At 45.5% G+C, this 14,894-nt stretch overlaps 1 protein-coding gene across 1 annotated transcript in view; it reads right to left on the bottom strand.

Moving 5' to 3' along the window:
* LOC119953174 (calcium/calmodulin-dependent protein kinase type IV-like) overlaps positions 1 to 14,331 on the bottom strand; it is a 161,903-nt gene extending 147,572 nt beyond the window's left edge. Inside the window, exon 1 of the mRNA XM_038777130.1 lies at positions 14,025 to 14,331. Within this exon, the coding sequence (XP_038633058.1) occupies positions 14,025 to 14,146 (122 nt within the window). The 5' untranslated portion in view covers positions 14,147 to 14,331. The remainder of the gene's footprint in view (positions 1 to 14,024) is intronic.
* Between the last annotated feature and the right edge of the window lie 563 nt (positions 14,332 to 14,894).

The raw sequence follows: 14,894 nt of genomic DNA, 5'->3' as shown, positions 1-14,894 counted from the left end.
ACATTACTTCCTATTGGAATCAATAGCGTTCTCAGATGGACAGTCACATCCGTAACTCTATGTTGAATTGGGATATTACTTTCAGAGAACTTCTTAATATTCAAATATCCGCACTCTGGTAACACGAGTTTTTAGGAGGACCAACTTCAGTATCTACCTTATGTACAACTAACCTCCACTCTTGGATCAATCTTGATGTCAAAATAATCTGGATGCTTTACCAATATTTCTATTCCACTCTATCTGCATTCGCACAATAGAAATAGACCATCAAAGGCCCCACAGGGGCTGGTTTAGCACAGAGCTAAACAGCTGGCTTGCAATGAAAAACAACGCCAGCAGCGTGGGTTCAGTTCCCGCACCGGCCTCCCCGAACAGGCGCCGGAATGTGGCGACTAGGGGCTTTTCACAGTAACTTCATTAAAGCCGACTTGTGACAATAAGCGATTATTATTATTATAATCGGACCAATTTGCCTTCTTGCATCCCTCAATCCCTTCTATTGTCAATAGCAGTTCCCTTGAAGCCAATTATACTGCTTGTTTCAAGTCTTCCTGATAACTCGTGACCTAAATCTTGTGCCTGACTTCCCTTCTTACTCACTTCTGCCTCCCCTTTACCTCGATCCACCCTGACAGTTCCTTTCAGAATCTTGAAAATTTCAATCTGATGTCTCTTTTTAAAACAAAATAAGTTGAGCTGGTTTCAGATCCCTGTATCATGGTAGTTGGAACTCTGCCATATCCACACTGTATGAAGCGCAGCAATGATTTAGGAAGTGCACAGACTCACTAGATTGTTGCTTCGTATGAGGGAACACAATGGAAAGAAAGTCTTTAACGTTTTCTAACCATGACCATAGAAGTTACAATGCAGAAGGAGGCCATTCGGCCCATCGAGTGAGCAACGGCCCTTGGAAAGAGCACTCCACTTAAGCCCACACCTCCACCCATCCCAGTAACCCCCCCCCCCCCCACCCTTTTTTGGACACTAAGGGCAATTTAGCTTGGCCAATCCAACTAACCTGCACATCTTTGGACCGTGGGAGGAAACCGGAGCACCCGGAAGGAACCCAAGCGGACACGGGGAGAACATGCAGACTCCCCTCAGACAGTGACCCAAGCTGGGAATCGAACCCGGGTCCCTGGCGCTGTGAATCAACAGTGGTAACCACTGTGCTATCATGCTGCCCTTTTCTTTTTTTTAATATAATTTTTATTGGAATTTTTTTACAGAAAATATAAAACATAACGACAAACAATGAAATGCAACAAAATAACCCATAATAACTGTAACACCCCCAGACTGTATCGACACATGTATCACATCCCCCCACCCCCCCCAACCCCAATGAACAACAAAAGAACTTAAAAATAAATTAAAATTAAATAAACAAACAAACATAGTCATTGTCCCCCCCCCCTTTTCCCTCCCCCTTCCCCCCCCCCCCTCCCCCCCCGGGTTGCTGCTGCTACTGTCCCTGTACCCTATCGTTGAGCCAGAAAGTCGAGAAAAGGTTGCCACCGCCTAAAGAACCCTTGTACTGACCCTCTCAGGGCGCATTTGACCTTCTCTAGCTTAATGAAACCCGCCATGTCATTGATCCAGGTCTCCACGCTTGGGGGCCTCGCATCCTTCCATTGTCGCAAGATCCTTCGCCGGGCTACTAGGGACGCAAAGGCCAGCACACCGGCCTCTTTCGCCTCCTGCACTCCCGGCTCCACCCCAACCCCAAAAATCGTGAGTCCCCATCCTGGCGTGACCCTGGATCCCACCACCCTCGACACCGTCCTCGCCACCCCCTTCCAGAACTCCTCCAGTGCCGGGCATGCCCAGAACATATGGGCATGGTTCGCTGGACTCCCCGAGCACCTGACACACCTGTCTTCACCCCCAAAGAACCTACTCATCCTCGTCCCAGTCATGTGGGCCCAGTGCAGCACCTTGAATTGGATGAGGCTAAGCCGCGCACACGAGGAGGAAGAATTAACCCTCTCCAGAGCATCAGCCCATGTCCCGTCTTCGATCTGTTCCCCCAGTTCCCCCTCCCACTTAGTTTTCAGCTCCTCCGTGCTGCCCTTTTCTGTTAGAGAAACGTAGATTATGAAATAATATTATATTAGTGTTCAAAAATATTTGAATTAGAACTACTTCTGCGCAGTGTGGGTAGAAGTAGCCCATTTCCAGTAGTGAGGTGGTCAGAAATGAAGAACCATAAATACAAGATTAAATCTAGCCGATTTAGAACAAAAGCAAAGAGAGTTGTGAGGCTGTGGGATTCACTTTCAGTCAGTGGTTGTGGTAGAAACTGGGCTGGATTTTACAGGGCGTCGTACTCCCCATACCCACCGCCACAGCTGAAACATCAGTGGTCAGCCCGTCCAGCCGAAACCCAGCTGCCTTGCAGTGATATCAAGCTGAGAGCCGTCTTAATTTATTCCGCAGTGGGACTTTGATCCCTGCCTGGGAGGAAGTCCAGCCCCAGAGGACTGCTGGCCAATCTCATTGGCCAACAGCTCTATAGTGCCAGGATCGAGTGGTGGCCGTTGCTGGGACTACAGGCAGTCACTGAGAAGATTAATGGGCTAAGTCTGGGATTTTGGACAGACCTGTGGCAGACGCCAACGAGGGGGTATGGGATGTTGAGGGGGTGGGGGGCTGGGTTTGAGAGACCAGCGAGCAGTTGGGGGGGGGGGGAGATTTTAGGAGGGGTAGTTTAAAGGGGGGGGCACGATCTTGGTGGGGGGTGGAGTGAAGTGGGTGCCTCTGATGGGTGAGGGAAGCTCTCCAGAGAAGATACCCTCCTTTCCTGTCACACAGCAGCCCAGGTAGTGGAATCTGCCAAACTACCTGCCTTGCCTCCGCCTTCTCACGCCACTCAAAATTAAATCAATCATCATTGTAGAAATATGGGAGCTGGAAGGGTAAATGTGAATAAACTATTTGCCTTCAGTGCCTATCCCTTCCCTGCACTTCACCCACAAAACCACCCCCCCCCCCCCCTCCCGGGGCCCCACCACACCCTCACCTCCTACACCACACTACAGCTACTAAGCATCATGTCTGTACCACTGGCTTCTCAGCTTTGCTGTTGATTCCATTACCACCCCACGCCAGACCCCAACAGTGGCCTGGATACAGGACAGAAACCCCAATATTTTATTTTAATTTTGTATGCCTGTGAGGAAAGGAAACCTCACTCCAGATGTGATTTCACGCAAATATTGGTATATGGTATATTAAAACAAAAATCATTACTAACACAGTATTAAAATATCTTTAATATCACATAACAAAATAGCTTACAATTACCCCTTAAGCAATGCTAATAAATATGGTGACACGATAACCCATAACTGCTCTCTTTATTTCCACTCTAACAACACGACTATCTCAGATCCCAATCCACTTCGAAATACAGTTAGCAGTCAGGAATACTTGCTGTACAGGGAGACTGTTTGAAAAGATAGACCAGAACCCAGTCAGAACAATGAAGAATCTCTGCCCGTATTTGTTCAGAAACTCTTCCTAACTTGCCTTCCAAAAGCTCAACACCTGATGCTTTAATAATAATAAGAATAGCCCTGGCTCCTCCCATTAGCTACGCCATCTCACTAAACTGACCCCAATGTCAATAATTACTCTGCAGGGAACCCTCTTAATATATTAAGTCCAGTAGCCCAAGCTTTTATGATGCTTTAATTGCACCTTTGGCTCCAAGAAACCTAGCTGTCTTGCAAACCAGGATTTGTAAAAACGCGGCCGCAGCAGTCATACACACACAAATCTGGGCTTTTAACCCTTACTGCACCAATTGTATATAATACAATATATCAGAAATTCCTACATTCATCACAGTTCAGGTCAGGATCAAAGGTGCACTTATTCCGAGGCTGAAGTCCATTTCATCACAGGCTTCTCTGCTTTACTGGGACATCCACTCTCATCGCTGCTTTCTACTGAGATCACTTTTTGTTGAACAACCTCGATTCTGGTATCTACTTTGCTTCTATGGGCTGTTTGCTGCACCTTCATTAAGGATTTTTCATTATGTTGAGCAGATATCGGTCTTGCTGGTTCCTTCTGAAACTTGCACCTTTGTTACTGAATAATCTCTGCTTTATTTATTTCTACTTACTCCCCATGGCTGTTCATTTCACTAGTTTATTAGATATCGTTTGTCACCCTTTTCTTGACTGGATTAGACTGGAACCTCTTGTGTGCCTGATGGCACAGTGGTTAGCACTGCAGCCTCACAGCGCCAGTGACCCGGGTTCAATTCCAGCCTTGGGTGACTATCTGTGTGAAGTTTGCAAGTTCTCCTCGTGTCTGTATGGATTTCCTCCGGGTGCTCCGGTTATCTCCCACAGTCCAAAGATGTGCAGGTTAGGTGGATTGGCCGTGATCAATGCACGGGGTCACGGGGATAGAACAGGAGAGTGGGCCACGGTAGGGCTCTCTTTCAGAAGGTCAGTGCAGACTAGATGGACTTAATGGCCTCCCTCTGCACTATGGGGATTCTATGGATTCTGTTCTTTTAACTTATCCCCAACTCTTCAAACCAGTTCCCTCAACCGTGCACTGATCCATTGAATCAACCTTTCACCTTCCTCTGTTTCCGCAACCTTTACAGCTCTTGATTTAATTCTCAGTGATGCTTGTTCCTCTGCTGCTGTAACAGATCTGCTGGCATAACACTAACACTAGAAACCATAGCACACATCTGCTTGGACCTTAAATCAATATCTACTGGCTCACGATCAACTCCCGACTCCTTTCCAGCCTTCTTTTAAAAATAAATTTAGAGTACCCAATTCATTTTTTCCAATTAAGGGGCGATTTTAGCGTGGCCAATCCACCTACCTTGCACATCTTTGGGTTGTGGGGGGCGAAACCCGCGCAAACATGGGGAGAATGTGCAAACTCCACACAGAGCTGGGATCGAACCTGGGACCTGGTGCCGTGAGGCAACAGTGCTAACCCCCTGCGCCACCGTGCTGCCCCCTTGCCAGCCTTCTTACCTGTCAATCTCTAGCAACACTGCCACTATTGCACTGAGCCTCGAACAGTTACTGCCTGCACAATTCTTTCTGAATTTGGACATTGGTTTATTGATGCTTCAAGCTAACCATCCTGTCAACGAGTCAACCTCACGCCACCACTACACCTCAAAGATTTTAACAAACGGGTCTTCCCTTTTTATATCGAGGAGGTACATCTCTCCTGATACTTGTCATGCTTATGTAGTCTGAATTCCTTCTATGCATTCATATTTTGGCTGCCACTCTTAATTTTAGTTCCCTTTTTTCCTCCTTGGCTCATTTGCGACTTTCTCTCCTCCCCTTCCCATCACCTGGTTATGCCATCCTTTTTCTTCTCCCTCTTAGGTACTTTTCCTGCCCATCCTTATCCAAAACCACCACTTCTGCCTTTCTAATCTTGTGATGCTATTCCAAGCTTAAATTCCCTCTGGAATGATTCTTCTTCGGCATTCTCTGAAGGTCCAAATTGCGGAATCCATCGTTGCCTTCTTATGAGCATGATGTTGTAATGCCGGCTTTGGACTGGGTTGTGAACAGGAAGACGCCAGGTTAAAGTCCAACTTCACCTGATGAAGGAGCCACGCTCCGAAAGCTAGTGATTCCAAATAAACCTGTTAGACTTTAACCTGGTCTTGTAAGACTTCTTATGAGCAGTCACCCATCCTCCTCTCTTACCAACCTTCTGATCCAGTGCACCATACACTGGCTGATCTTGCCGACCTCACAATCTGTCACAATGACTTTGCATTTGTCTCAATATCTTTACCTCGGTTAAGGCCTGGATTAGCTCGGACTGGGGCTGCAGTCATTTCCGAAATAAGTTCTAAAACAACCCAATGCCTTCTGAAAGATGCTTTGGTTAATTTGCATTGACAAAATTACCCATTGTCAAGAGCTCAACCACCTGAGGGGAGGGTAAAGAAATAACTCCCCTAATTCAGTCCTCCATCACTAGTTGTCACACGGTTTAGTTGTGAATTTAGTGAAGATGTGCGTTGCCAATACTGCAGGTGTACCACGACATACGCTTTCAGATTATAAAAGAATGATTATAAATCAAAGAACAAGATAAGTTTATCAACCCTCCTTCCGAAATTACAAAAAAACTAGGCAAATTGTAATCCTCATTCATACTTCATACGCCACACACATTCCCTGGGTGCCACACACGCTAGTACAGACAATAGAATACAAGGATAGACTTTCAATATTTTTGAAAGTTCCTGAAGAAAATAAACAATCAACGAAATACATGGTTAACGATCCTTTGGCTGGTCTTAATGACTCCGCATTGCAACCGTTCTATTCAATTGTCTTCCTGGATGTCGCTATATGGAGCTGGATGTAGCTATACCTCCCCAAAAGATCTTGGTTTGCAGTCAAATTCTCTTCTCAGGATGGTTACTTTGCAATATCCTTCCACAATACTTCCAAGAGAGAGCGAAAGAGATTCACACAGCACCTTGCAGCCTCAGCATATCGCATTATAAAGGGGCAGCAGGGTAGCATGGTGGTTAGCATAAATGCTTCACAGCTCCAGGGTCCCAGGTTCGATTCCCGGCTGGGTCACTGTCTGTGTGGAGTCTGCACGTCCTCCCCCTGTGTGCGTGGGTTTCCTCCGGGTGCTCCGGTTTCCTCCCACAGTCCAAAGATGTGCGGGTTAGGTGGATTGGCCATGCTAAATTGCCCGTAGTGTCCTAATAAAAGTAAGGTTAAGGGGGGGGGTTGTTGGGTTACGGGTGGAGGGTGGATACGTGGGTTTGAATAGGGTGATCATGGCTCGGCACAACATTGAGGGCCGAAGGGCCTGTTCTGTGCTGTACTGTTCTATGTTCTATATCCCTCTGATCTTCATACACTGACTTGGTAGACAGTTCTCAAATAGCCTCGATGGCTGTAGATTCTGGAGGGATTTGATTGCCATGTCTGCTGCAGTCATTGTGTTGTAGAACATTTTTGATATTTCATCTCAGAAACGTTTAAAGAGTAGGAGTGTAAAAGTCAACTGGAGATATGTTCTTTCATGACCCCCCCCCCCCACCCCTACCCCCACCACCACCACCCCCCCCCACACACACTCAAACCCCTGGGGTAGGGGAAGGGTGGGTTTGAGAGTCTGTTCCTTTTCATCCTACTTGGGCAGCACAAGTGGATAGCACTGTGGCTTCACAGCGCCAGGGTCCCAGGTTTGATTCCCCGCTGGGTCACTGTCTGTGCGGAGTCTGCACGTTCTTCCCGTGTCTGCGTGGGTTTCCTCCGGGTGCTCCAGTTTCCTCCCACAGTCCAAAGATGTGCAGGTTAGGTGGATTGGCCATGATAAATTGCCCTTCGTGACCAAAAAGGTTTGATGGGGTTATTGGGTTATGGGGATAGGGTGGAAGTGAGGGATTAAGTCGGTCGGTGCAGACTCGATGGGCCGGATGGCCTCCTTCTGCACTGTATGTACTTGGGTGGAATGGGATGAAAATTATATTTTCAGCTGGATGGCAGTCTTTCCATCATCTTCGTGGGATTACAGTATGTTAAAATCCCACCAGAGAAAAATACATTAGTAACTGTAATTTTTTTAAAAACACTTCATCATAAAAGAAAGATAAATCATTATTACAATTTGACTTTGGTAGCAGAGTTAATTCTAGATTTGCTTTACGAAGCTGGTTGAATCCTCTACCTACGGCAAAAAAAAAGGTCTGTCCCATCCCACTCTCCTATCACTGCCATCCACTGCAGATGCTCGACGTGCACCTTTCATCCCAGCAGAATGACAAATCAGCGAAACAAAATGATCTCATCCGCCACCGCTACACCCCAGGACTGAGGTGCTAAGTGCTGCCAGTGTTTCACATCACTCACAGTGTAAATCCAATCAACAGCATTATCAGGTGCAGATAAATGAATTCCGTCAAGGCAAAGGAATAATTGAATAAGTAGGTAAAGGATTGTCACTTCGTAGCTTCAGTAATTGTTGGTCAGGTCAGTTTCTGATGTACTGGCCTTAATCTGGAAAAATGGCAGATTTATATTTTCACAACTATGTCTGTGCAATAATAATGTAAATTGTCATGTTCTGAATGGAAAGAGGCAAGATGATTTCTGTAAATAGAATTCTAATACAATGTAACAATGTGGACTATGATGACTATCCACCTCACTCAAGGCATTAGAATCAGTGGACATCTCTTACGTTTGGAAATGGGTTAATTCCAAACTAATCTGTGAAAACAATAGGTTTGATGTCAATCTATGTAACACTCCCTAGGTTGAAAATGGAAGCACTTAGTGTGGTTCATTCAAATGAAAATGAGCAAACGGCATGGGGATACAGCAGACGAGTAATTGGAGACATACGGGGTTAAGTGTCGTGTTCTTGGGAGGAAAAGAGGTGACTTTTGAACTATGGAGCAAAAAAAACTCTGCAAAGCTGGAGTTTACCTCACGATATTTCGGGGTCCATCGCGGACAATTAATTGCTCTGATTAGTCAAAAACTCCATTACTCTTGTTTCATACCACGCCCAGGGTGAAACAAGCAAACGAGATAGATCTTGGCCTTTCAGCAATTCATTTAGTCGAAAGAATAAGTTCTTTCCAATGGTTAGTAAACAAGGAAAAGTAGAGGTTGACTTTTTAAAAATTTGCCTACGCCAAAACATTCTTGTGAAACGTCTTGAGTGAGGTTGGAGGCGTATACAACAACCAGGCAGGTGGAGGGTATTCGACCTGTGCATTGCAGATGCTGGACAGGCTTCGGATGCAGTTTTATTGAAACAGGTTCGGCAGGTTGATACCGTTACACAATTGTAGACGAGACGTGTACCACATCAGTAAAGAATCGAGAGGTGGGTTACTTGCTGCAAGATTTCCCGCCTGAATGAAGGTCAATTGGCTGTTAATTGTCTCTGGATTCGTAAGAAAGGTAAGTTGGACAGTGGGGGAATGAGGTGCCAGGAAAGAGGCTGGAGTTGGGGAGGGATGCGGGGGGGGGGTAATAAAGTTAAAAGAGGGTTTTGGTGGAGACCACTCCCACCTGAGGCACTGAAGCTGATTATTCTTTGGGCTTTGATAAAATTCAGGCCATGGTATAGGAGATCACTTTAATAATTTCAAACTGGACCTTCTCTTCTCTCCATCCTCTTTTCCACCCTCCCTCTTCTTATTTTTTGACCGACCTCTTCTTCCTTCCATCCCTATTCAAAACCTATCTCTTTTACAGTGTCTTCAATGCTTTCTTTAACTTCATTACTTCCTGCCTGATGTTCACATTACTCCTGGAAACTATTATCTTCCTTTTTTCTTCCAATCCAAGGACACCAAAAAAATGAAAATCAATTGATGGTTTACGGTATTCTGGGACCTTGCTATGAGCAAATAGGCTGCAACAGCAAATCAACAGCAAATACTAGTGAAAGTTTAAATGTAATGCATTGCATTGCTCTCAAGCTTTGTGGGATGTGCCAAGGATGCAATTATCATCTAATTGAAAGGCTTTCCCCTATTTCTCAATTAGCTAGATAGCTAGTTTGTGATGCAGAACGAGGCCAGCAGCACGGGTTCAATTCCCGTACCACCTTAACCGAACAGGCGCCGGAATGTGGCGACAAGGGGCTTTTCACAGTAACTTCATACTTGTGACAATAAAAGGTTATTATTATTTATTATGACTCTTTGCGCTTGAAAAAAATCCTTTTGTTACCTAGCTTCTTCCTTAGTCCAAATTTCCCTCCTCTCTTCCCAAAGTCTTTCACTCTTAATGGGAGGGATTGGTACACAGGATTACAGTGCTAATTCTTCATATGGGTAGACAGTGAATGAAACAGTATGATCGACTGCAGAGGCCAACACAGTGGGTCCACTTCAGTTCTTAACCAATATCCACATGTGCATACTTTCGAGGAGTCACTGGGTGGATGAGCTGAGTGGGAATCATGGTCAGCTGCCTCGTCCGATGGATGCTATATTTCTAATTGAGCACCTCCAATTCCCCTGGCTGAGATTAACCAACTCCATGTCGGTAAGAAAGTTAACCTAAAATCATAATATATGAGAATGGTATTGCAAGTAAAACCATAACCCACTAGATCTGGAGAAATCATAGACTCATAGCATCCTTACAGTGCAGAAGGAGGCCATTCGGCCCATCGAGCCTGCATCAACCCTCTGAAAGAGCAGCTAGGCTTGCTGCCTGTCCTTTCCCTGTAACCCCACCTCACCTGCACATCCCTGGACACTGAGGGGCAATTTTGCCATGGCCAGTCCACCTAACCTGCACATCTTTGGAATGTGGGAGCAAATCAGAGCACCCGGAGGAAACCCACGCAGACACAGGGAGAAAGTGCAAACATCACACAGTCACCCAAGGCTGGAGCTGAACCCAGGTCCCTGTTGCTGTGAGGAAACAGAGCTAACCACTGTATTACCGTGCCGCCTCAATAAAGCAGCTGAAAGTTAATCATCATGCACTCTTCAAACATCTCAATCTAACACCGCATGCATAGATTTGATGGGGTCCACCTGGCCCCAAAATAGCTTTATGATACTGTTCATCTCCAGTCTGCCATATTTCCCATATTAACATTTAGCACAGTGGGCTAAATAGCTGGCTTGCAATGCAGAACAATGCCAGCAGCGCGGGTTCAATTCCCATACCAGCTTCCCAGAACAGGCGCTGGAATGTGGTGACTAGGGGCTTTTCACAGCAAATTCATTGAAGCCTACTTGTGACAATAAGCGATTATTATTTTTAAACCTTGTCCAATGTCCAATAAGCTGTCTGCTCTCCAGCTGTGATCTCTTGCACTGGTGATAACCATTCTTCAATTGTTGTTGATTTGAATTTGCACCAGTGTTATCGTAGCAGCACTGTTCACCTCCCCATCCATCAAGAAATTGATGAAATTGGGACCAGTGCTAGCTCTAATTGTGGAAGATTTACTCTTCCACCTAACACTTTGGGATTCTCATCTTGCCAGGTAGGTTGTCTCTCACAATAAATACTATTGGAGTATTTGAGAAGGACCCAAAAGAGTTTTTTTCCAAGTTTCTCACGAATGCATTCTACCACAGGATGACCAAAGGTGATATTTGGCCAATGCTGGTCAGATAGTACAACCATCCAGACAAACAGATCACTGTGCCCCCCAACCCGCCCTACCCCAATACCCTCACAGCATCTGACAATCACTTTGATGACTCAAAGATATTATTTTACTTACCGTAACGGGAAATATAGTTCAAATACTCTTCACTTGGTGGAGACGGAAATACCGACATCCTCCTTTTTTATTAAGTAGCCTGAGCTTTGCAAACTAACTGAAGCTGCAAACCAATTTGACCTGTAGCTGCCAGGCAGCCCCACTCGAGATTTCACCTTTGCTTATTTTGTTGAACTCGATCAGTCCTTTTGAAACTTTAAACAAGACCGATTTCATTTTAATCACAGATTTCCAGAAAATGGAGAAGTTTGGCTAAAGTAGCAACGAATATATCATCTGAGTTTAGTTGGCTTATTGCACACTGGAATCGACTAAATTGGAAAAGTTTCACAATAGGTGGAAAAGACAGTGTGTAAAAAAAAAGTAATCATTGAAACTGTAAACAGTGTGTAAACTTACGCATACTTTGAACACTGTATTTTGATGCAGTAAGAAGTCTTACAACACCAGGTTAAAGTCCAGCAGGTTTGTTTCGAATCACTAGCTTTCAGAGCGCAGCTCCTTCCTCAGGTAAAGGAGATACGCTCCGAAAGCTAGTGATTCGAAACAAACCTGCTGGACTTTAACCTGGTGTTGTAAGACTCCTTACTGTGCCCACCCCAGTCCAACGCTGGCATCTCCACATCATATATTTTGATAGTGTTACGAATATCTTTGTGCTAAAGTGCAATCCTGTTACATACATTAGGTCAGATCAGACAGAACTACAACACCCCTCCCCCCCACCCCGCCCGCTCCCGACCCCGTCCCACAAAAAGCTTCCAGCATTACTGGTCAAGCGACAAAGTGGGATTTTGTGGATGTTTACACATATTGGAACGTTGAGGTCTAAATTCATTTGCGCTCCCAAGGCTCAGGCCTCAACTTCCTGCCTGCCAGGGCCAAATAGCTTACTGCTGGCGCTGAGGGCCACAGGTAATTCTGCCGGGTGAACGGTTAGTGAGCTGAAGTTTTTCTGTAGGCACCGGCAGATGTTGCAGTTTGAACAGCCCCAAGTGGTCCCTCTAAGAGCCAATTAATTGCCAATTAACAGCTCAAAATCCAGAAATACGAGTTGGAGCTTGCGATTATTCTGCACAAATTTAGAAGTCGAGGACTTCTCGATATGAAAGTAATAATGACAACCTTTTATTGTCACAAGTATGAAGTTACTGTGAAAAGCCCCTCGTCTCCACATTCCGGCGCCTGTTCGGGTAAACTGGTACAGGAATTGAACCCGCGCTGCTGGCCTCGTTCGGCATCACAAACCAGCTGTCTAGCCCATTGAGCTAAACCAGCCCTATCGTGAGAAGTGCACTAATTTCAGGGGCCACCAGAGACACCTAAGAAAAATGGCCTTGACTAATTTATAATCTATAAAATTGGAGCAGCAGTGTTTGAATATAGGTGCCATTGAATCAGACTGGCCAGCATGAAAACAGTGGCTTCTAAGCTTTTGTCTAATGTTGAATTGACTATAAATATTGGCACCATTCTGACTGTATCCTGCGATTGCTGACAACCACCGAGCACCCCCTGCAAATAAGTATCAACCATCCCGCAAGCACTGTCGCACTTCTAGGGCTCCCAATACTCTCAGGGGCTCCTGCAAATATTGACATGCTCCCTAAAGATTGCCTTCAAATATTCCAGGGACCACTTTCAAAGACTGACACGTCTCCCAGAATCTCATTCAAATATTGACACAATCCGGAGGATCTCTGTTAAACATGTACACACTTCCTGCAAATACTAACGCCCCCCCCCCCCCCCCCCCCCATTGCTCTGGCAAATACTTAAAGCACTCCCAGGGAATCTGCAGCAAATACTGGTCCACTGAGAGCAGAGAGACTCCTTAGAAATACGGACAAGCGGGTTGGCCAGGGGTGCCCACACATCCTTAGATCCTGTGTGAATCCTGACATAGCCCCTGAGTTCCCACTGTCCTAACTAACCTCTAAAATAGAGTGAACGATCCAAGTGGTTACAGAAATAGCTTGCAGAAAACCCATTTGTTCTAAATAATGCACCGGCAGACAGAAGCATAGCCAGTCAGCGGATGAAGAAAAGGGACATTTAAACACTACACTGTCAAGGTACCACAGGGAGATGGGTGGGTATCTGATAACCCCGTGGTCCCCATGCCCCCAGGACCCCCGGTATCAAATCAAACAAAAAACCTGGGTCCTAAAGAGGAACATTAAAATTTCCAACCAAAATGAATAAAGACTGCCACAGTTTTTCACTGCAGAGCCTGACCCAGTTTTATGTGAATGATGAGGCGCATGTGTCAAAAGAAATCTGACATTTGAACCACGATTCTAACTAATAGTTATTGGTGGGTCTAGTCGAGTGCAGCACAAACACGCTATATAGACTGGACTGCATTAATAATGCACCTCATCTTATTTCATTGAGAAAAACATTGTTGCCACACAATGTAGGCTTCGCTACTGTATCCAAACCCCTGTAATTAATCCCCAATAATCGTTCTTATCAAGTTCTTTTTGTGTCCTCTGCAGAGTTAAGGAGGCTACCAGCAAAAAGATGGTTCGCTTTAACGTTTTTGTTCATTTCTGATGAAACGATACATCTTTTAAGGTGGGGGGACTCCCAGCTTGTTATTTAATGACTGTAATTAACACGGAATCAGAGCGGTGAATTGTTACGCATTTTGTGACTGCGGGACTGGAGCAGTTCAGTCTGCAATCTGTCATCACATGCCACCGCCTGCAGGTAACCCCCCCCCCCCCCCCCCCCCCAATATTAAGATATAGTCTGTAATACTGTACCTTCCCAATTCCTGTGCCGCTGAGTAGTAATCTTCAAAGGCGATCTCTCTGTGAGAACCATCTATCCAGTAATCGCAGCTGGCTCCAGACCTGGAGGCTGGCATGATGATCATGGATATCATATATATTCTACACTGGTATTTTCTTCCAGTCTTATTTGATGTTCCTCTTTTTTTGTTGTTGCAGAGAAAGCTGGTCGTCCAATTCGATTTTATTTCTGCAGCACGGTTAATAGATCAAAGGCACATGCCACACATAAATGTCTTTAATGCAAAGACCAGCTGGACTGCTGAGCAACTACTCCGCCCCCCCCCCCCCAAAAAAAATATTATTCTCTTTCCAAAAAAGCTATTGGAAGGGATACACCTGCCTTCTCTCTGCCACTATGCCCAGGCACTCCGCCCCCAGTCGCCGCTGACTGGCCCATCGCCTTCCAGTGTAAGGCTGGGTCTAACCTGGGGGCTGGCCAGGGTTTGGATAGTTGCAAGTGTCAATCACTGGCAACCGGGGCCGGGGGATGATTGACACTTCGCGCCTCAGCCTGCGTTCTTAAAGCTGAGAGGAGTTGCAAAACTGCAATTAGCGATTCCTGATATCAGATTTCATCGAAGGGAAAATAACGACCTTTGGTGATTGCTTTTAACAGGAAATCAAGCTTTAAGGGTCTTGGGACAAAAATGCATTCTGTTCACTGCCCCCCATCCACACAGCAGCAGACATGATGTGGTTTTTAAAATAAAAATATGTATTAGAGTTTGAATTTGAATTTGAATCATAGAATTTACAGTGCAGAAGGAGGCCATTCAGCCCATCGAGTTTGCACCTGCCCTTGGAAAGAGCACCCTACTTAAGCCCACGCCTCCACCCTAT

This window comes from Scyliorhinus canicula, chromosome 18 (genome assembly GCF_902713615.1).
Source record: "Scyliorhinus canicula chromosome 18, sScyCan1.1, whole genome shotgun sequence".
Classification (NCBI taxonomy): domain Eukaryota; kingdom Metazoa; phylum Chordata; class Chondrichthyes; order Carcharhiniformes; family Scyliorhinidae; genus Scyliorhinus; species Scyliorhinus canicula.
Note: the sequence above shows the minus strand (reverse complement) of the source record. Positions and strands in the feature narration are given on the sequence as shown.